This window comes from Anas platyrhynchos, chromosome 1 (assembly GCF_047663525.1).
Source record: "Anas platyrhynchos isolate ZD024472 breed Pekin duck chromosome 1, IASCAAS_PekinDuck_T2T, whole genome shotgun sequence".
Lineage (NCBI taxonomy): Eukaryota > Metazoa > Chordata > Aves > Anseriformes > Anatidae > Anas > Anas platyrhynchos.
In genome coordinates, this window is record NC_092587.1 from 127,641,567 (window position 1) to 127,663,558 (window position 21,992).

At 44.3% G+C, this 21,992-nt stretch overlaps 1 protein-coding gene across 3 annotated transcripts in view; it reads right to left on the reverse strand.

The window, feature by feature from the left end:
- NHS (NHS actin remodeling regulator) overlaps positions 1-21,992 on the reverse strand; it is a 241,522-nt gene that overhangs the window by 66,360 nt on the left and 153,170 nt on the right. Inside the window, exon 1 of one of the 3 annotated variants that reach the window (XM_027448048.3) lies at positions 4,603-4,728. The exons of the other annotated variants lie outside the window; for them this stretch is intronic. Coding sequence (XP_027303849.3) covers positions 4,603-4,675 — 73 coding nt within the window. The 5' untranslated portion in view covers positions 4,676-4,728. Of the gene's footprint in view, positions 1-4,602; positions 4,729-21,992 lie in introns of those variants that run through there. 3 annotated transcript variants of the gene reach the window in all.

Below are 21,992 nucleotides of genomic sequence, written 5' to 3' on the forward strand. Positions count from 1 at the left end.
CCTGCAGAAACTTGCTAGCTGCTGCTCAGGTGAGCTACTGCTCACCAGCAGCCTTAGCAGCACTGGGAAGAGGAAAAAAAAAAAGAATAAATTGCTTTCTTTTTATTTTAATGCCCTTCTTTATGTCTCTTTAGAGTCAGGAAGGAGATTTGGAAAACAGGTAAGAAATATCAAACTTGCAGCTCTCCTCCAGCTGACTGCATTTCACTGTGCTGCTCAGCCAGGAGATTATGCAGCCGTGTCATCTGCAATGCAAAGCTGAAGCCTCCTGCTAACCACCAGTACCTGTCTCCAGAACAAAGGTACTAATCTGGCAACGGGAACCAAGAGACAATCAGTGGAGGAAACTGCAGAGGCAGAAAGTTTTTCCTTAACAGCACATGAAAATCCACGTGCAATAAAGTGCAAATAAATTTGCAGTGAGAGAAAATGGCATTTTTTGCACTCGGAGGGCATTGAATCAAGTGTTGCTAGACATGCTGATCACAGCTGCCTCTTCAGAAATCACCGTTTTGACTAAATTAGGGATTTATAAATACTATGCTCACATCTGCGTGTGTTCACCTGCAGGACCACCGATTAACTATGCAGCAGATTCTTCTGTCTATAGACAAACATACACATACATACACAAAATGAGTCCTACTTGCTCCAGTAAGATGGCCATCAGTCGGCAGTAACCCTCATGACTTTGGAAATTGCCCTAAATATCAAGCCTATGGTATGTATTGTTAATCCTCTTAGCTTCCATTTTCTACAGTCGGAGTTGTGAATGTTCAGCTCCTTCTCAGACTTGGCTATGGAGGAGAATGTATTTCTGTGCCTGCCACTACGTGCTCAGATACCTAATTTAAGTTACTGGTTGTGACAGGGACATTGAATTTAAATTAATGATTTTGGATTCAGTCTTTCTTCGGTGGAGGAATCAACTGCTGTGCTGTAAATGCTGATGTCCCAACCAGTAGTGGTCATTAAAGATCTTGATGACACGTCTCACAAAATGACTCCCGGTCTTTTTCTTCAAGTCAAACTGCCTTAGAAGTACATACCCTTCTCATTTTAATTGGAAAAAAAAAAAAAGTGTGCTGAAGTTGCTGAACTACAACGTGGTATCTGCAGCGAGCCCTGGAGCCTATGCTAAGTGCCTGCACTGCTGCTTCTGCTGTGGTGGCATTTCAGAGGCAGCAGTTCCAGGCAGATCTTGTCCAGATCACCCCAGACAAGAGCCGTTGTAGAAGGTAACGTGTCATACAGAATTTGATGCTTGCAAAATTTTACCACGAGCAGATTTTCAAATTGACATGCTGAAGGGCCCTGATGGATGCTTTACGGAATACAAAATATATAAACGCGCTATACTTAAATGCTTCGCAAAAGAAGGGTGGATTTTCATCTGCCCGTGATTTCAGTAGCACCTAGGTGACACATCACAGCACTTCTGAGAACTCCCAGGAGGATGATATGCCCCCACAGGGCTAAACCCCATAAAAACCTTGCCCCACAGTGTGCAATTCAGCTCACCTAGCAGCTGGTGGCTGAAAGTGAGGTGCCTACTATAATGACTCCAGGGCGAGCCTGGAGCACGCCAGGCCGGGGAACTAACTTTCAGGGAGCTGCTACTAGACAAGAGGAGTCTCAGACTCGGAAATTAGCTGGAGTCTTCTCCTCAGGCCTTCTTTCTTCTTGTTTGCTGGCAGAGATCCCCGTTGGGAAGGCCCTCAGATCCTCAACTGAGGCTCCAGGTAGGGAAATGTCTGTTTCCACACCACTAGCACTGTTCCTCCTTCTCCTACCAAATCCATTTCATTCTCCAAGAGATGAATTCCAACAGGTAAGTTGAACGCCACAGAACAAGCAGCTGGGCAGTGCTTGTCTGTGTGTACAGAAACTTTTAATGTTTTTGTCTTTCCATCGCAGTAGATAAAAAAAATAAATTCATGAGGCAAATTTGCAGAAAAAAATTAAACTGAAAATTGGTGGTTTGCCTGTTTTTCCTGCTAACCTCTGCTTGGCATCCAAGTAATGCTTGCTGAAAAACCCCCGTGCTACACAAGCTGAGGTCCTTGAGTGGGGGCTCCCATGGAAGAGCTAACTTGCTGCTGACACACAGCCCAGCTCTCCTCTGATTTACAACCTCCTTACGCTGCTCTGATGCAGGCTCCCTGCAGCCCAACCTTACCGAGTAACTCACTCGATCTATCTCCTGTGATTTCCATCAAAAACCCCTGGCCTAAAAGATTTCCATAGATCATAAATCCTCGGTTTTATAGATTTCCTCAAGGGATGGTGAGCAAGATGTGTGCACCTATGGGAGCCTGTTGAAAACTTCCTTCAGCAAAAGATGTTTTTTGAAAGAAAAAAAAAAAAAAGACTTGTGATTTCCAAATCAATACCATCACTTTGTAGGCAAACTAAAGGGAAAGTGTTTTGTTTCCATAGGAAAAAAAAATCTTAATACCTGAGGCATTTTGCTTTGTTCAAAAGTTTCCATGGATGAGAAAGAAATTAAAAGTCTCCTCCATCATCATTACCTGGTGTTTAATTAAGTAAACAACCTTTCTTTACTAGAAACATGGTAATCTAATATCCATGTTTTGGATCAGAAAACAGACATTTCAACAAGTACAAAGGCAAAGCAAGAAACTGCAGGCACACAATAGCAGCCAGTGTTTTTTCTGCCAGTGGGAGAAATGTTTCCCTTCAGATAGCAAAAACTGAATTCACTTCTTAAGGTGAATAGTTCAAGTGATAAAGGCCTGTTTGATAAGAAAGCAGAGGACACAAAATAAAGCACGCTCAAGCCAACTACAAATCATCTCATGTAGCGTGACTTATTTATACTGCACATAAATAAAATAACAACTTTCAACCCACTTAGTGAATTTTTGTGTAGGGACAGAAAGCGAGCACACCTGAGTAGACAAGGAATATTCAGGTTAAATATACAAATTATTTATACTTCACAGTCTATTTTGGAGGAAAGGGGTTGGGGGAGGAAAGGGGAAGAAGCTGAATGCACTTCAAATAGCATTATTTATCATTTCCTGACTAAATATAGCAAGTGTCTCAGGAAAAGATTGACTTGGGCTTTCCAATCAGCAGCAAAGGGAATTAACCCATGCTGGGTTTGGTGTAAGCTGCTAAATCCTTCAAATATGATCCACCCTTTAAATTAAAGTCCAGGCTAAGCTACTGGAACTGGATGCAAAGAGAAGCATTCCCCTTCTGATGACAGTTTGCCTTGAGAAAAATATGATTTTGCCTTACCAGCTGCTGACCTGTGCTCGTATCAGCATCTCCGTGATGCTGGTGTGATGGTACGGGAGGATCGCCTGCCTCCCTGCAGCCATCGGCGTGCCACAAGCAGCAGACCTTTTGGTTGTAAGTCCTCGTGTTTGTGTAACTCCTCGCTTCCCTCCCTGTTTGGTGGGCTCTGATCTTTGCCTCATCTGCCTCCACAGCATGAGCGAGCAAAGTTGGTGGTGCTGTTCGCCAGAAGCATTAACCAGGAGCACTATTTCACCAGTATGTTCCTGCACTTACCTCGAAAGCCATGCAAAGGTGCAAAATACTGCGTGCCATTCAGTGAGGAAAACTCACAGGAGAGCTGAAATAGTGACCCCTTTAGAAAGGCAACAGATTTTCCACCAAGCAGAAGTAAGCTCGCCACTTCCAGCACCAGGCCTATTTTACAGCCCTCAGAATCAACTCCGTCATTTATATTTCATCAGCTATAGCACACCAGGGTGCTATAAATGTAAGCCAAAAGAAGCTGCCAGCTCAGCTTCCAGAAAGAAAAAAAAATAAAAATAAAATAAAATCCCAAACACTGAGCCCATGCCCTATTCCAAATGAAGAGACGAAGCAGCCATGAGGGCTGCTGCCATGCGTGCCCCTTCCCAATAATTAAGGGTGGGATACTGCAAGAGGTTGGAGGAGAGTGCCTGGTATACCCATGCTATAAAGAGAAAGAGACAACTCAACTGACTTGGCCTAGGATGCTTATCTCATTTTAATCCCAAATTTATTCCTGGCCCCAGAAATCACTGCCGTTATCCCACATATGTTATTATGAGTTATATACGCCAAGCACGCTGAAATGCAAGCCTAAGGCTACAGACAGCGTACTTCCCACTACAGAAGTTGCTCCTGCGTTATCTGAAATAATTTGTATGTCTGCTTTTCTGTCTTCTCTCCGTTAGCTCTTTGCCCAACAGTGCTGTCCGTGTTTGCGTTGTGATAACCTGACAGATACACAAACAAATAGCAAAAAGAGTAGGGAGTATTTATAGCGTCCCTGTAGCTCTGGCGTTACGTTATCTGGCGTGCCTGCCTAAAGGAAGAGGAGTCGAGGAGGGCTGGATGCCTTGGCTGATCATAACACACCAGCAAGCTTTCCTGCTAAGTCACCCATTTTGATGGCAAAACCAGCAGGGCCTGGCCACCACTCTGACTTGCTTCAGCTGCCTTACAGAGCTCCCAAACCATTGTGAATTCTCACAAGCTACACACCTATTTCAGCAGAAAGGCTGCTGCAGCAGCACTTAAAGCCACCACCAAGAGACCAGGCACCAGAGAGGTGTCCCATACCTCCTCACTTACCTCGCTGCCCCCTGTGCAGCCTCACCACCTCCTTGTCCCAGGCAGCTGCTCCTACCCTCCACCCAAATTTCATGATGAATGCAGCTGTGCACACATGGATCCTGTGCCCAAAACTGCTGCTACCCAAAACAGGGCCATAAATAGCATGCAGGCTATGGCAGGTGTGACAGGAGGTTTTGCCGCAAATAGCAGAAGAAATAGGTCAAGCTGTGACTCCTGCACCTGTGCAGACACGGGGGGCTGCCCCCTAATTCTGCTCTTGGATTCCCAGTGGAGGAAAAAAGAGATGGTCTAAGAGGCTCTATGCACACGGGTTTCCTTCAGTTTGATCTGAACTACTCTGACAATCCGATCTTCAATATTTCTTCCAGAACTTAGTGTACAGACCAAAAAAAAAAAAAAAAAAAGTTGTTTCAATATTCAGCCCGTTACTGAGTTACTGCTTACTCCTGTGAGTAATTCTTCTCCTGTCTTGGCCTTTACATGCTCTGCAGGTGCAGACGATTGCATCTCCTCCTCAGCTGTGGCACTGCCAAGCAAGCCAGGTTTAATTCTTGCAAAGCACAGCAGACAGCCTAGCTCCCTTCCAGCTCCACTTTGCTGCTCTTTTTCTGAGCTCCAGCCAAACCTCTGCTTTTCCAGCAACCCAGTTACCAGGACCAATCCCCAAATTCCCGTTACAGACCAAGTATGCAGGAGACAGGCATTACCACCTCCTTCCCAGGGACCCGAAGCCTCCCCATAGCACCTTATGTTTTAAACCTTCTTTGAAGGCAGTCAGCGAAGTGCTGCCCACCTTCCCACATGCTCCTTCAGCACAACCCTGCTCCACTTCAAAACATCAAAACCACGTTTCATGTTTTTCCCTAGAGCTTAAACTTGTGTTTTAACAAGTCAAATCTCACTTTGTTATTTTCTGCTCTTTTTTTTTTTTTTTTTTCCAAACTGGCAAGGCCTGCCTGCCTCCCTGTTCGTTGCTGCTCCAAGTTCTCACCAGCGTTTCCGATTCTTCCCAAGACAGTGTCACCTGCAAACTCCTTGAATTTGTTTGAGAAAGGAGCTTTCCTAATAAGAGAAGAGAAGAGAAGATCAAAGAAAAGAAAAGAAAATGCCAGGTGAAGTAAGCCAGCAAAGCAAGTTGCAGAGCCAGGCTGAAGTGGCAGACTTTGCCATCTGTGTACGCACCAACCAGATACAGAATAACACGAATACAAAGAGAGATAATTTCTTGCCTACAGAAAAATTAAGTTAAAGATCTCAGAACAAATGGTAATATCTCTGCTTGTCCCAATAGCAGGCGTTATTCATTGATCTTTCACGGAAATTAAGGCACGGAGATTTAAAAGGCTTTGCTCAAGTCAGCACAGGAAAAAAAAATTCACACAGTCACACGGATTATATCCTGATTTTTGTTGTATAAAAGCAAAACCACATCTAATACACACACACACACGTGTATATATATATAGTTTGATTGTAGACTCTTGGTACCTGTGTTCTCCAGAGTGTACTGCAGTATGATGAATTTTATCTAAATGTTCAAGAAAGAATATATACATCATATAACATCAGCAATAGAAAAAGCACAGTCAAACTCAGTTTGGTTTCACAGACAAGATTTCACCTGCTGTGTCTCAGCTTATCTCAACCAGTTTCATTTCTCTTCCTATCTGCTCTCCTGTTACACAGTCCCCCTCTTGGTACTGAGTTCTTAGCAAGTGCTTAATTAACAAAACCAAAAATTACAATCTTTCTTCCTTCTCAGACTGCTAGAGAAATCGCTTCATTGACATATTTTTTAAAAAATTATCTGTTTGTGGTTGGCTGTGTCCATGAGTAATGAAATGAGTAACTGCAAAGAATGTGAAACAAAGCTAAAGAAATTAAATGAGTTTTAAATATATATATATATTAAATCATTTATTTTCATGTATAGAACTAAGAGCAAATCACTTAGTTCTGGTTACTGGGGTTTAACTTAAACAAAATCTCTCATAATGAGTACAGTGTATTTCAAAATAATGTAGCCAGTTTGTAGCTCCCCCACCAAAAAAAAAAAGAAAAAAAACAAAACACCTACAAAGAAAGGTGGACCGCATTCCCCATGACAGTAAGAGATGATTAATATTCCAGATGGTAGAATGGTCTGTAATTAAACCACAATATGCCAAAAGATTACAGCCAAACATGAGGCCTGCCCTCATCTGCTTCTCAGTATTACTAATTGTACAGCTACTAGGCTAAACGGGGGCTTTCCTTATTATTACAAATTCCTTTATTTGCTGTGCAGTGTTCCTGCCTCAATGCCCCAGACAGCAGAAAACCAATTTATGCCACAAATGACTTGGCAGAGGTAGCAAGGGGCACGTGTGAGTGACACTGACAGAGGTGCATGGATGGAGGGAGCTATGGCACGGAGCAGCCCCTCAGAACTCTTCCCTTCAAATCTCTTTCTTACAGCTACCAAGCCAACTGTTGGCCAAAAAACACAACCAAAATAAGGTCTAGGCTGGGAACATGAAGCAGTTTGGGCACCCAGTCCTTCCTGTTCAGTGCTCCCACTGCAGAAACACGCTGCGGGTGGGAAGGTTGCTCAGCCCCTGTGCACCCTCCTCTCTCCCCTAAAACAAGCAAAGCCCTTCAGCTTATAGCCCCAGTGCCACTTCTGCCAGCCTTTCTGTGTCAGACGTGTCACGGGAGAGAACCAAACGTTGCACAGCCCTCAGGCACCTGGGGGCTGGCTAGCCTGCAGCATCTCCTGGGTGGCACCCATGGACCTGAGGTGAAGTTTCTCCTGGAGGAGCGTATGGCCCCAGAGGTACCCAGGTGCACAGCAAAGTGGTTCGTAGTGCCAATAAAGCCTGGTCTCATCAGACAGCCTGCAGCCCACCACGCTGGTTATCTTCTCCAGTGCTCTGCTGCAGCTCTGGGCTGGGTCCCACCGGTGCTCCTGGAGCATCAAAGCCCCACATCCACTGCACTGCAGCGTGGAGCTGAACATTTCCACTCCACCAAAGCAAGCCTGACACCACACAGATGAACCAGCTGGGACCTGCTCAGCACATGTCCTCCCTAGGTCTGTGCAGATGCACACTCAGGTTTCCAGCAGGCGTCATATGCACAAGATGAAGGACATGGAGCGTCTTGCCCATGTGGACAACATGCATCCTACTTGAATGCACATGGAAAACACTTCCCCATTGGAACTCCACATTACATTTTTTTTTTTTAACTTCAAACACATGCTGTACTTAACCTAAAAGGAGCTGAAAGAGAATGTGAAGAATTGGATGTATTTCAAAGTCCCAACAGCCCAGCTTTTCAAATCTCAGACCACCCTTCATCTGATTATTTGTGAGCCTAATGAAGTAATTGCAGAGTGGCGGCCTGATTTCCTCAAATCAAATGTCAACAGTCACGAATCTCCAGGAGCTTGTGCAGCTTGATAATGCGGCGGCTCTGCAACATAGGGGCCTGCCCATGTTTTTCGTATTACGGCGCAGATGGAAGCTGTAATTCCCTCTAGAACAGAGGGATGCATTTCAGCAAACAGTAGCGGATGACATGCTCATTTCTGGAAATGTTTTCTGCTTCTCTCCAGCAGATCAATGAGCTGTGGTTGAGAAGGGGCTGAAACAATCGTGGTTGGACAAAACACTGCAGAGGGGATGGGGTAATAGAGCAGCTAGCTCGTGACCTGTGCATCTCTGTCTGTCTGGAGCTCAGCGTGGGCTGCTTACCCCTCTGGAAAGCCAGCCTGTTGGGTTGTCATGCACACACAAAGCCGTCTAGCTGTTAGAAATGGCAATCCCACCAGCACACATCATGCTATTTCTCAAGACATCCGCAGTTTTGCACTAGGCGGGCTCTGCAGGTGATGCAGTCTTTCTGTGGAGAGCATGCCAGCGCACCCCCTGCAGTGGCAGGACACCTCCTGCTTCTTTGGAAGTTTCCGTGTATTTAAATTGCACAGAATACCTTTTCTTCAAGTCAAAGTTTTTGAAATCCTGTCTGCAGAAGGGTCAGGAAGCCTCTCTGTTGTCTAACTAAGGAAGTTTGGCTGAAAAATACAAAACCTGGTTACTTCTTTAAAATGCAAATACCCAGGCTTGCTGTCTCTGAACCCTTTTTCAGGTGTACCTGTTTGCTCTGTCAGCGATGCAGATGCTCAGAGAGGAACGCAAGGAGCACAGAGGGCTTAAATCATCCTCTCAGCCCAACAAGGAGATTCTTCCATGAGCAAAAAGCTCAGGACTTTCAAAATCAACCTTTGCAACCCAGTCCCTGCCAAGAGTATTTCCCCACCCCCCTTTCCCTGACTCTCCAGCAGGAAGAGACCAAAGCCTGCCCTCAGGAAAATACACTGGTACAATTTAGAAGAACATGAACTAGCAGAAGGAGAATAACCAGAAGACTATGAAAATACAGAATAACGTGGCTTACAGTGAGATCTGCTCTGTTGTGCATTTTTAAAAGGTGCACAGATTTGTTTCTCTTTCATGATGCTGATTATATAGACTCCCAAACTCCAAGGGGGTGTTTGAAATTCCAACTACTGCATAACTTGGTTATTTCCAACCTTTCGAGCTTTGTGGAGTGCTAATTTCCGTGCTGGAGTGCACCGACTTAGCCCATTTCTAAGCTACCCGAGTTTCTCCCTGCTGACTGACAGCACTCGGCGGCCAGCCCTCTGGTTTGTGCTGCTCTGCAGGACCTGAGCAAACATCTGCATCACGCAATTACTGCAATAAACACCTGCTTTCCTCCCTCGCTTCCACCACCCATGTGTTGTTGGAGGAAAAAGACCACCTTGCCAGAATGGCCTAAGTTTTTAATTGGGAACTAACCACCACAATGGCAGGTGGTAAAGCGTGTGGTTTTTATACCACCTTTGGCCCATTTTGAAACACCCACCACCACTATTAAAAGCAAAAATCTGCCTCTGCTATTTTCTTTTGAGGGAATGAGCAGCAATTTTCCCATTGATACTGTAACACCTGATTTGGGGACTCAACAGGCAGACACCTTGCTGCTGGTGCTGCCATGGGGCGCTGGGGCCAAACCCAACAGCTGGACAGGGCTGGGAATGGAGTAGGAAAGGGGAACCTCTGGGTCTGTGAAGCTTGCCCTCACCGGAGCAGATTTCTGACCACAAATGCCATCCCAGGCAGTTATGAGCCCTCAAACATGTAGACTTTGAAATTCAGCTCATCTGGAGCATTTGCAGAGCTTTTACTCGTGCACATGAGTAAATCTCTTCCATGAATGGCATGATCTGATGATAAGGCCCGCACCGGATTCGATTAGAGGAATTTCACTTGAAACTGCAAAATTAAATTCTCCTGGCAGTCTCAGGCAAAATAACTCATAAGCTGACAACACATTCAAAATTAATTCTGATTTTTAGAAGAGATATCTTTTGGCAAGTTTGATTTTCCTACCAGAATGACTTTTTTTTTCTTTAAACGTGCAGCTTGCTATTCAGTAAGCAGCATCTGAAAATCCATGGAATGCTGTTGAAACAATTGAAGCAAACTCAGATACATGAGGAAAGTGTGATGTGATACTGATTTATTCAGCATGAAAACAGATTTATAGCAAAGTAGACGTCTACAGCTGAAAAGTCTAAAACATTTGCAAATTTGCTCTCATTTCCCCTCTATCACCTTTCTGTGTATTATATCCACATTTTAAAATGGGCTCATGCATGTATTTTACTCATATTTGATTCAGATATGATCTGTAAGAGTTCATTTAGCCATTTCCCCATGTGTATTGAGCTATGTATATAATGGAGGGCTGACCATGAATGCCCTTTTCCACTGCCCAGGCACTTCTGTGCAGGCCACCTTGAGCTGCAGAGCTCTCTGCATGGGATCCCGAGGGAAACTCAGCTCTGAAATGAGGTGACTGACCCATGCAGAGAAGTGTGCCTGAGAGGTGCAGCGCTGATGTGCCGCCACAAACAGCCTGCAGAGGTTTCAGCAGCTCCAGCTCCGGTTACAGCACAGAGAGACAAGAAGAAGAAGGATGTTTCAAATAGATCTGTTGCTACAGAAGGGAAAAGGATAGGACATGTTTAAGAATTCATGTGGTATGACCACGGATTTGTAGGACTGCTGTTCACATCTGCACAGCCTGCATGGCCACACCGCAAAGCATCACCCTCTGTGAGTGGGTAGGCAATTGCGTGTCTGGCCCCGTTGCAATTTTGTCTTTGTGTTTTCCGCTGACCTTGGTGTATAGCATGTGCACATACCTGAACACAGGCAAGTCATCCAAGGCAAAAAGGGCTCCTTGGAGCGGACAGAGGTTTAAAAGTCTCTTGTTTTTGAAAGGCACTACCGCCAGAGCAGGTGCTTCCACTCACACAGACAGGAGCTAATTGTAGGATCGGCTCTGGCCTACGGGCTCTTTTTTATGGTTATGTCCACAAAGGCTTTGACTGGTCTCTGTAGTTAGTGACTGCACACACAAAGAGGTCTTTCATTAGCGGCGCTCCGTAGGAAGCCAGGGCAGAGAGTAAATGATACCTTAATGTTCCCTTTCAAAGCTGAAGGGCTTGACAATGACGCTTGTTAGAGTACCGTGGCATGTTCCTCCAGCCCTCCTCCTTCCAGCCTGCTCTTAAACCTACGAACATCTGATATTTAGCTCCAAACACTGGAGGTAATTGTTTATGCACTACTTTGGGAAGATGCAAGGAAACAGCCGCGTTTGAAGAGCGTGGCTCCAGTCCCACCTTACAGCCAGTGCCCATCCATCACACCGCCGATGGACCGAGCCCGCGGCTGTGCACAGAGCATCTGAAGGTATGAGCAACTATGAAACCGCACTGACAAAACCACTATAAACCCTCTTATTCATTCAAATTAGCATTTAAGTGAACACCAGAAAAAATATGAAGGAATTGGTATGGGACAATGTCCTGTTTCTGAAAGGTGGTGGTTTTATTCCCCATATGATCTGATTCCCTGTGAAAAGGAAGCTCTGTTTACCCACACTGGGTAGCACAGAGTTGCGTGTCAGTAAGTGAAAGTCCTGTTTTTTTTATACGGCACCTCACTTTTCAGGGACTTCGTATTAAAATCTGCCTTCCTGGGGGAGTACAAGAAAAGGACTGCATGAAAAACAGAAGGAAAGAAAACCAAAGAGTGCAATTGCTGAGTCACATGCAAGGCACGTTTGCAACAGCAGACCAAATAAACCTAAATAAATATTTTCATCATTATTCAATTGGAGGCTCTTCTGGTATTTTACAAAATGCTCTTAGTTTTGACAACTTAGATTATTAAGGGGGATTTTATGTACCCAGCCTAGCTGGAATGACGTGACTACAAATGCTTGGGAAGGAAAAAAAAAAAAAAAAAAAAAAGCCCAGAAGTGAATACTAAGTAAGCATATTTAGAATCATTGAAAAAGAAGGTAATTTGTCATCACTTCTTCCATGGATTTTAGGTTGTATTCTATATAATAGAAGCTGATGGAAATGTGCTATAAATACTTTAATTTAGATTTTTTTTTTTATTATTTTTTTTTTGAGTTGCAAAATTAGCATTCACAAAGCCAGACAGCCAGGTGTTTTGTCTGTGAGAGATAAGCATCTCATCTCTCTCCCAGCTTTGTTTGACAGATGAGCACTATCCCATCACTTTCGAGGCATATCAGCCAAATAGAGATCTTCCAGCTGCAGCCTTTGGAGCAGATCAGCAAAATGGTGCGTAGGAAGTACACATTAGTGAGGTAACTGCCTAAAGCATATTTGGAGATACTTATATTTGGGAACAGCTAGCTGCAAATATATGACACAGCTCACCCTACAGAAGAGTTGAACTGTAGTTACACAGCATATTTTTTTATATATCAGCAAAGCCAGCTTAGAAGCTTGTGTTAGGCTAATTGGTATCTCGTGAAGGCAACGGAAACCCTCTGGAAATGCTGTGCTTCCCACTGCCCACAGAGGGAGCCCAAATAACTGGCCTGCGCTAGGAATCCAAGTGCGAGAGTTAGAGTGATAACAGGAGATAAACCCCCAGGGGAAGGAGCAAGCCCTGAGGCTGTGCTCTATTGGGCTACAAACTTCTGGAAGTAAAATGCCAGTCTTCTGTGCTGGGTCCCTGCAGGTGAATTTTGGTTTCACTGGGACCAGGTTTTAACTCTGCCTCTCTGATGGCATAACCAGAGCCTCTTACACTCCTTATAACTTTCCAGCTGGCTGCGCAACATTTGTCTTCACAGGATCACAGCGTGGCTGAGGCTGGCAGTGCCCTCTGGGCTCCCCTGCTCCAAGCCCTGCCCAAGCAGGGACACCCAGCGCAGGCTGCCCAGGCCCATCTCCAGGCAGCTTTTGGAGATCTCCAAGGAGGAGACCCCACAGCTCTCTGGGCAGCCTGTGCCAGGGCTCCTCACCCGCACAGCACAGAAGTGCTGCCTGGTGCTCACAGGGAGCCTCCTGGGCTCCGGTTTGTGCCCAGTGCCTCTTGTCCTGGCACTGGGCACCACTGAAAGGAGCCTGGCTCCGTCTTCTTTGCACCCTCCCTTCAGCTATTTATACACATTGATAAGATCCCGAGCCTCCTCTTCTCCAGTCTCGTAGAACACGATTACCCTGGAGTCTCAGCCACAAGAAGGTTCTGCTCGGCATTGCTCCCATTCCTCTGTCTCACCCTTCACTGCTGTTAGGATGTTCCTCAAGCCTTTTTTTTTTTTTTTTTTTTTTTTGTCTTATCCTTTTCCTGCAAGCCTGGCCTGTAGTCTTTATCATAACACCTCTTAACACATCTGAACCACCATATTTTTGTCAGATGTTGCGGTCGTTCAGCATCTGGCAACTTGTGCCGCACTCTCATGAAGTGACACATCTTCCAGGTCTTGCTTTGATGAGGCACCAGGCAGCTGAAGTCTATTTTTAAATGCACTAAAAATAATTGTTCTTTTTGTTGTGAAAACCAGGATTAAGCTGTTATTCTATGCTAGGAATGTGTAGGGCTTCCTGCAGGGGCTCAGTGACTCGCTCCAGCCAGGTTATTTTTAGAGCATCCAAGACTAGTTCCATAAACATTTATTAAACAGAATTTTATTTTTTTTACCCATGCAAAGCAATGTATTCTAGCACATTTGGTACCTCCATTTTCTGTGTTGCTGCTCATTTGGTATCAGAAATTTCTCTACAATCCACAAGAAGTAAGAGATGGTTGGTGGCAACAAATTATCCATCATCTCTCCACCTTCTCTCCTCTACCCTTTCTGGCAGATACACTCCTTCTGCATTTTCAAAGGTTAACCTACCTCTGGATATTATGAACTCAGGGTTACTTTTGTTCTGGAATGTGCCTGACAGTCTGCTCCCCTCTGTGAACACAGGAGGGGACAGATGCAGACTGACTGCAGCAGAAGTGACCATGCTAATACTAATACTCCGCTGCTCTTCTATTTGCTAACACTCTTCTCCTTGCTCTTTTGTGGGAATATTTTCAAATTATATTCCAGGCAGCAGTAAAAGTGGTAGCAGATTATGCTAAACTCCAATGTAATGAATCTTGTAAATCATCCAAGTAGTTTGTCTGCAAAATATTTTGGAACTAGAAGCACACAGCAGTGCGTGTAGCTTAGAAAAGAGCTATTTTCCTAGCAAGCCTTCCCACAGTGTTGTTGACAATTCTCAGTGCCTTTGTACACCCATGAATATCTCACAGTAACTTTGGTTCCCTCAGGTTGCCACTCTCCCCCTTATTTCAGGGTCCCACAGGGCATCCTTGAATTCCTCAGATACAGAGGATAAAACAGCTTTGTGCCATTCACTGGTAGCTTCATTAGGCAAGCTACTTTCTTGGCCACCTGGCTCTGTTTCCCTCCAACACCTGGGGTGCAATTCTCCCACCATGTTTCATTAGGGCAATTTCTGCTCTTGCAACTGGCTCAAACCCTTAGGAAGGAAGATTGCTTATCATCTATATATTCCACATGCAGTGTGGAAACTCCCTTCCCATTACACATTTTCTAGTGTGGATATTTCCATTCTAAACTGACCTCATAACATTAGGAGTGGAAGGTGAACCACAGCTCCCAAGCAAAGTCTGTGAAGAGGTCTCAAAAGCTGGTCATCTTCACATCTATAGCTCCAGTTTAAACAGCTGATGACTGAAGGAGCAGAAAACAGGTGCCAGTAAATATAAAAATAAATAAAGATAGCAGGGTGAAAAGGAGAAGCTTAGAGATGTTCACTGAAATGTTAGCGTCACTATGACCTGGGGACACATGCAAGATTCAGCAAGACAGAGTTGCTGGAATAGTTTACTATGAATACTCTGTCCTTTTTTACTGATTTTTAAATGAGCACAGCATTGTTAGGAAACTTTGGTCATTTTCCACATCCCTGTAGTGCCATGCGCATGACCAGGGCTTTGATCTTGAGCACTTGCCCGGTGTTTCTGGAAGGCTCCTGTTCAAGATCTGGTACAAGTCAGATACTTTTAAATATAGCTGCAAGGTATGTTAAGGAGTCTGGGGACATCAGAGAGTGGGTTACCCTGCCCAGGTAGAAAAAACTATTGTGTGGTTCGTGGAACAAGCCACTGCACTCTCTGTCTCCTCCTGTTTATTGATGAGGAACCCAATGGCTGAAAGCTGTATGGAAGTACTTTGGAGTAAATCAATAAAAAGATATGCATTAGAGCAGAAAGAGGGTTTTTCTTAATAACTACATTTTTCACTCTTGATTTTTTTTTAATTATTATTATTTTTTGTCCAGTAAACACCTGAGTCACAAATAATGCAAGGCATGGGATGGGTTGGCTGTTTGGTTTGTTCGGTATTTACAAGCAAACCTTTTTTTTTTTTTTTTTTTTTTTCTATACAGCTCTGTAAACTTTTCCTTTTAACACTTCTGCCTCAACTTTTGGCAACACCTGGATCGCATATTTAATTTGCTTTTTGTCTCATCAGCTTGTTAGCTTTAAACAACTGACACGTTCCATCAAAAGAAGAGAAAAACCAAAACAAGAACCCTATTAACCTCTGTTACCCATACAAACTAATTACCTCTGACCCCTCCCCAGTTATCCCTGGAGAGGGGAACTGTTTTCATTAGCTTCCTGCCCGCTTTCCACCCCTCCTCTCCATGGCTGCCTGCCTTGCTCCTCAGGAGCATGGTGCTGATGTGCCCCCACTCGTGGCTGCCCTCCCAGCCCCGAGGGCTCTCCAGGGTGAATCCCCCGTTCCTACTCAGCTGAGGTGCTCTTCAGAGCCGCCGGGGTGCCTGGGGAAAAGCCCCCTTTTTGCCACAACTTTTGGTCACACCTGGTTGTTTGGTCCACAGTCAAGGGTGGTGACCCTTAGCTTCTGACCTTGGATTATGTTTCAAGTCTTAAACGGGCTTCCCGTCTGCTGATTAAAGCTTGTTTGTTCAAAGCGAAGGGATTAAAAAGAGTAATTATAATCCTGCTAATTTATGTGATTCTTCATGCTAAACCATGCCTGCATGCATAGACATCTGTGAGCACACGTGCCTGGGACATTTTTGTGTGCATTTGTTCTAAACCTGTGCCAGCAGCAAGGGAGACAAAGATTATTAACTGGCTGCTGTTAGTCCTCTCCGTGCCATATATATGTCAACGCACGCGATCTTTCTTCCTTTTTCATTAGGAACGAAGTAAAAGCGGCGAGGCATTTCAGTACGCTAAGCTCTTGCTTCTGAATTAATATTCAACAAGTAATCTGACGTGAAAGGTGAGAGTAACCGTGACTTCGGCCATCCCTTTTATCAAACAGCCACAACCACACATTTACACACCACATACCAAATTTTCAGGGCACGACAGTTGCTCTCACGTTGTGCATGTGGAATTGAACAAAGCAGGCTAGCATCTACTTATTGCACACAGGCCAAGGCACTCTCGTCAAGAGCCCAATAAAGCAGAAGGCAGCGTGAGGGAAGAACTCCCTGTTCCAGGCTGGCAGAATGGATTTTCTATAGCTGGTCTCAGGCTGCCACCATTCAGATCAGCATCAGGCGAAATGAGTGGATCAATTCAGAGCTCAAAGCAGGAGGGAGGTACACGGCACCGGTCTCTTGGCAACCCCGTCTTAATTATTTTGTGTCGAGGAGGTGTCGGATGGAAACTGGGCTCCTCTCTGCATCTGGACCAGGCAGACAGACCCATGCTGGCCTGACTAAAACTCGAGGCATGGTCCATATTTACCTAGAGGGGCTCCTGGCTGGGTACTACCTTGATCCAAAAGTTTCTGGAGGGACTCGTCAGTGCGTTTCATGGCCTGGGCCAGGAGATTAGATGTTGTTTGGATTAGGATTTGAAGCCTGGGGTGAGCCAGAGGGTCTGAGTCCCTCTGCAGTAAACGCCTACAGCACACGTCGTGCTGCCAGGCACAGGCCGGGAGGGCCCAAGCAACCATGGCCAAAGCACAGGATCCACTTATCCTCATCCTAACAACACCAATCATGAATTCCCCTGCCAAAAAAATCCAGCGAGCACAGCTGGACACCTTCAGGGGCAAAAGAAAGCACACTGTTTTTCCACATGAGATATATTACAGATGGAAACAGGTGTCTGGGCAGGCTCTACAGAGCCCACAAGGTTTTGCTTCCGTTGCCTTCCCACTACCAGCTGAGCAGCAGTGCTTCAGAGAGCAGCCTTGCCTTCCGTCCAAGGGTGTGTGACACTAATATTACCACTTAAATAAATAAAAAAGTACAGGGTGAACTTGATGTGCGGCCATTACAGAAGCGCCTGTGTTACAGGGGCCTAGCTTTGATGGCCTACAGCCAGCCTCTGCCTTCTCTATGTTGGTGAATTTGTGCTCTTCTTCTGGCCGAAGCATCCCCTTTCCCATCCCTGTGGCAGTGGTCTCTTTGGCAATGCAGGGACTTGTGCCCACAAGACTTGCGGCCCTGTCTTTGGCTCCTTGCTGGGCAGGCCTGCCCCACTGTAGCATTAACCAACTCATCAGAGAGTGCAGCCGCAGCAAAATTAAGGCAGAAAATTAGAAATGCTAAAAATTTTTAGCACCCTCCCCCCCCCCACCCCATCCACCTCTTTGGGAAACTGCTTTCAATCATTTTATGTACTGAAAACAAACATGAAAGGGAAACTCTCCTCTGCCTTCAGTTGTCAGAGCAAAAACCAGAATTCCCTGAGCTCTTTTCAGAAGTGCTAATATTCTCCCCCAGGCCTTCATTATATCGCACACAGATCTGCAGTCCTCTGCACACAGGCGAGGAGGGAACAGCCTGAAAAAGTTGGGCTGCTACATTTAGTTATTTATTTTAAAAAAAATGAAAATAAATAAATAAATAAATAAATGCCAGCATCAGTGAAAAACAAATCTGGGAGTGCAAAAATTTAAAATAAATAAATAAATAAATGAAAAAGAGCTAGAGAGAAGCTTTGGTTCCAGTAGCAATCTGCTGGGAAATGTCAGGTCAGTGTTACGGGGTCTCAGAGGGGGTGGAAAAGATGATGGGGCTGCATCCCTCTCCTCCAGCCAGGCGCTTGCAGGGTGCAGGCCACGCGTGGTTCAAAGTGTCTGAAATCCATTTCTGAAAGTGTCAAGTTTTCCTTCCCTTGATCTCAACAGGAATCCCAAACTTCTTCTGCCTGCTGTGACTGAGTGGTGCGGCGTGCTCTGTGCTTCTTGAGAAAAAATCCACATGCATGAATTTCACTGCGGATCTCCCCCTGCACCATTCTGATTTTGTCAATGATACTGCTACTTCCAAGCTCAGGGAGAGCAGGCTCCCTTTTTTTTTTTTTCCCTAAGGGAAACAAATAGTCTTAAAAGTCAAAATTCCTAGTAGAGGCCAAAGGGGATGTTTTATACATCTGGGCAACCCCCTCGATCATTACTAAATTTCCCATTAAATAAAACTGAATTCCTTTCAGTTTGTTCACTTTTTTTTTTTTTTTTCTCGTTTCAACAACAGTGGAAGTACTTTGTTTGGTTTGGATTATCTTACATCGCGTTGTTTTATAAAAAAGATGCTTATGTTGAAAGGAAAATTATTTTGAATAGGAAAATCATTTAATAAGATGAAATTTAGAATGCAATTTTTAAAATTTACTGGAACACTTCAGAAATGATTCAATACAATAAAGTTAAATTGCAATTAACATATTTCAGGGAGTCTTTTCTTTAACAAATCAGCACTTTCAAGTAGAAAAATATATATATATTAGGAAATTTCTGAGGATGGGTCAGCTTCATCCCACAGTTACGGATCCCATTCTCTTGCTCATCTTATTTTTCATCTGCTTATAATTTGAATGAGTCCAGTAAGGCCTGGCTAAAATATAACCTGAGAAAGGAAACATATTCAACGTGAATGCTCCCTTTTCTCCTCAGTGAACAGATTTGACTGCAATGATGAAGAATATGCATAATATACATATGCAATGATTGTAAATAGCGGGTTTTTGTAACAAGGAGAAATTCTCTTTGTGTTCCTTAACCTTTCACAATGTGTGTAGTTTCACTGGTGCTGCAGCATCCCACTTAACCACATTGACTGCGTGCTGAAGTCGTGCAAGAATTTGCACTGTCAAAACGTATGATTTTCTGTTCATAACAAAGGCAGTTGTGAATTTCATCTGGGGCAGAACCACTTGAAAATCCAACCCCGGACTTGGCAGAGCCCCATTTTACCAACTTGTGAATAAATTTCTAGGCCTACACAAAGTGTTCTTTCGTAGTGAGATACCCAAAACACAAGGTAATCCACTCAAACACCAAACCACGACCAGGCAATGGAAAGAAAAGCCAGAGGGTGAAAGATGAAGGAGACAGCAGAAGTGACCAACATAATGACTGGTGCTACCTGGGAGAGCTGGCAGGGTAGAGATCCTTTCTGGCTTGATCTCCAAAAGAGAACCAAGCCCAATAATTGTAATGTACTAAACACATCACTTCTTGTTAAAGCATGATGAAGAGAGGAAGTATCATTTGGGGGAGAATTATATGGCAACAGGCACCAAATTAAAGATTAACATAAAGAAGTAAGGGGCTGTGTGTTTAGAAAAAGGCGTGCTTAATACGGGTCTCTACATTCGAGCACTTCATTTCAGTATCTTCATTTAGGTAGGCCATGTGCATTTTATTTTTTTTAAGTGAAAACAGAAGCAGCTGGGAAGAAGCCCCAGTAAAAATGATTCCTCTTAAATACTGTAGCTTTCCCTACTAATTCCCATGTCCTGAACCCCATTTTTACCCCTGTAATACCCCCGTGTTTTTTTTTTTAATCACATAGCAGTGGCGGGTATTGGCTAACGGCAGGATGGCACAGACAGCACCATCGCTCCTGGAATAGCTCCAGCACAGAAAAGACATTTATAGCATGCTGCCAACAGCCATCCACAGCAGCCCCCTCAGTTTTTAGATCACAGTTTACAGCAGATAGAGCTTTTTTGTCTCTCACTTTACTCACAGTGTCTAAAGAAGAGAAAAAAAAAAGCTCTAAAACATTACTGTATTCATCCCTTTAAAAACAAAAACAAAGCAAAACATGAAGCACCATTATAGTCAGGTTTCCCAAACACCCTGTGAAGACACTGATGCAAAGATACCATTGCAGGCACATGATGTGTATGGAAATGAGGTTTCATTTGGATTTCACCTACTTGCCCAGGGCCTCTTTTGGGTTCCTCTAGGTTTTGGTAAGTTAGATGAGTCTAAAAAGTCAGTGACAGCAATACAGCATTGGGAACAGATAAAACAGCACGTGAGCTGCCCTCCTGATTTGAGCCAAACTTCAAACACAATACACACCATGAGACATATGCCTATGTTCATAGCAAGGTACCTGCATCAGGTCAAAAATACAGTTTTCCAAGTGCAGAGCATCTTCCACCTGCCTCTAAAAGCCTTGTGGTTAAAAATTAGCTTCAACTGCTTCAATGTGCTATAAAAATGCTTAGGTATCAAACTAGGATGAACCTTTCACTGTTAAGAGTTGAAAGCTTTTTTACTGTTGTGTCTCTTCAATCAGTTGGTTGTGCCAGTACTGGAAAGCACTCATTAAATCTTACTCTCCCCAGATGCCACCCCAAAGGCCTGAGGCATTTGTCCTGTGTCTGGGGCTCAGGATTCGAGTGGTTTAGCCTGTACTGCCATAGCTTCTTCTGTGTCTCAATGCATATCAGAAAATGTTAGGATAAACAAACTACTTCAAAAACTGGCATTGCATACTGCCTGCTGCTGAGCATCTAATACAACAGCTAAGTTTGCTCACTTGCTTCACTGGAGTAATCCTGAGAAAATCAATAATGTAGTCAAGATACAGCTACTCTATTCATGTGGAAGTTGCAATTCAGCTAGAAGTTGAACATGGCATCCCTCAGGCTGTTTTCCAAGGCCAAGGAATTGTTAAACGTCATTACAGCACTGAATGCATGCCATCTAGCATATGTAATACACCCCCTCATCCCCTCTCCCCTCATTTTCTTTTGACTAGAGACAAAAATCTCTACAAAGCCGAACAAATAACAAACTATCTTGTTTTATGATTTATATTGTGCCCAGAATATTAACCCTTTATCCTCAGAATATATCCAAGACATGAGGCATCGATAAAGCAGACAGCTTTTTGGCATGATTACCTACATAATTTACCCCAAATGATCCTAAAGTACTGATTATAATTTTCTTGCTCTTCTGTCAGATCAGTTGTGGTTGACGACTGCTCTCTGCTACTCTCTTCAGTGTTGGTTAAGTTCACTCCTGTAGCTGAGATACAACAGAGGGAGGGTTTGCAGGGAGAAATTTCTTTTCATAGATGAAGGCTGGCTCTGGACCATGGCAAAGCAGGCAGTCCCCTAGGGCAACATGCTGCTCGCAGCAGTGAAATGGCCCAAGTCCTTCTACTGACCTTGCTCCTGCCAGAGCCCTGGCAAGGCAGGGTGGCTGCTGTTTCAGAGGGGAAAACAGGTGAGGTACTTCCAAAGAAGGGAGAAGGAAACATCTGCTGATGAAGGTGCTGCTTCCAGCACTCCAGGCTCCAAAGGGTAGCAGCAGATCTGCAGATCCCTCCATCTCAGCCCTTCACCTGGCTTTGGCCCCCTTTTTGCCACAAGCCTTGACTTTTGCAGCAGCAAAAATCATTTTTGCCTGTGCTGCTGAGCAGCTTGAACAAGCAGTGTTAATTAGTCCCACAGACCAGAGCTGAAAAAAACGGACAAGCTTTCGTGCACCCAATGCTTCTTATTTGATTAAACAAGTAGAACACATTCAAATATTAGAATACCCTTTAAAATGGGCAACATATCCAATTAACTGACAGGATCTGAAGCGATGGGACAAGGAAGATAAAGTAATAAATCGTGAAACTGAAAAAAAAAAAGTCCAACATAAAATGAGAGGGATTTTGAGTGTTTCTCAGCATG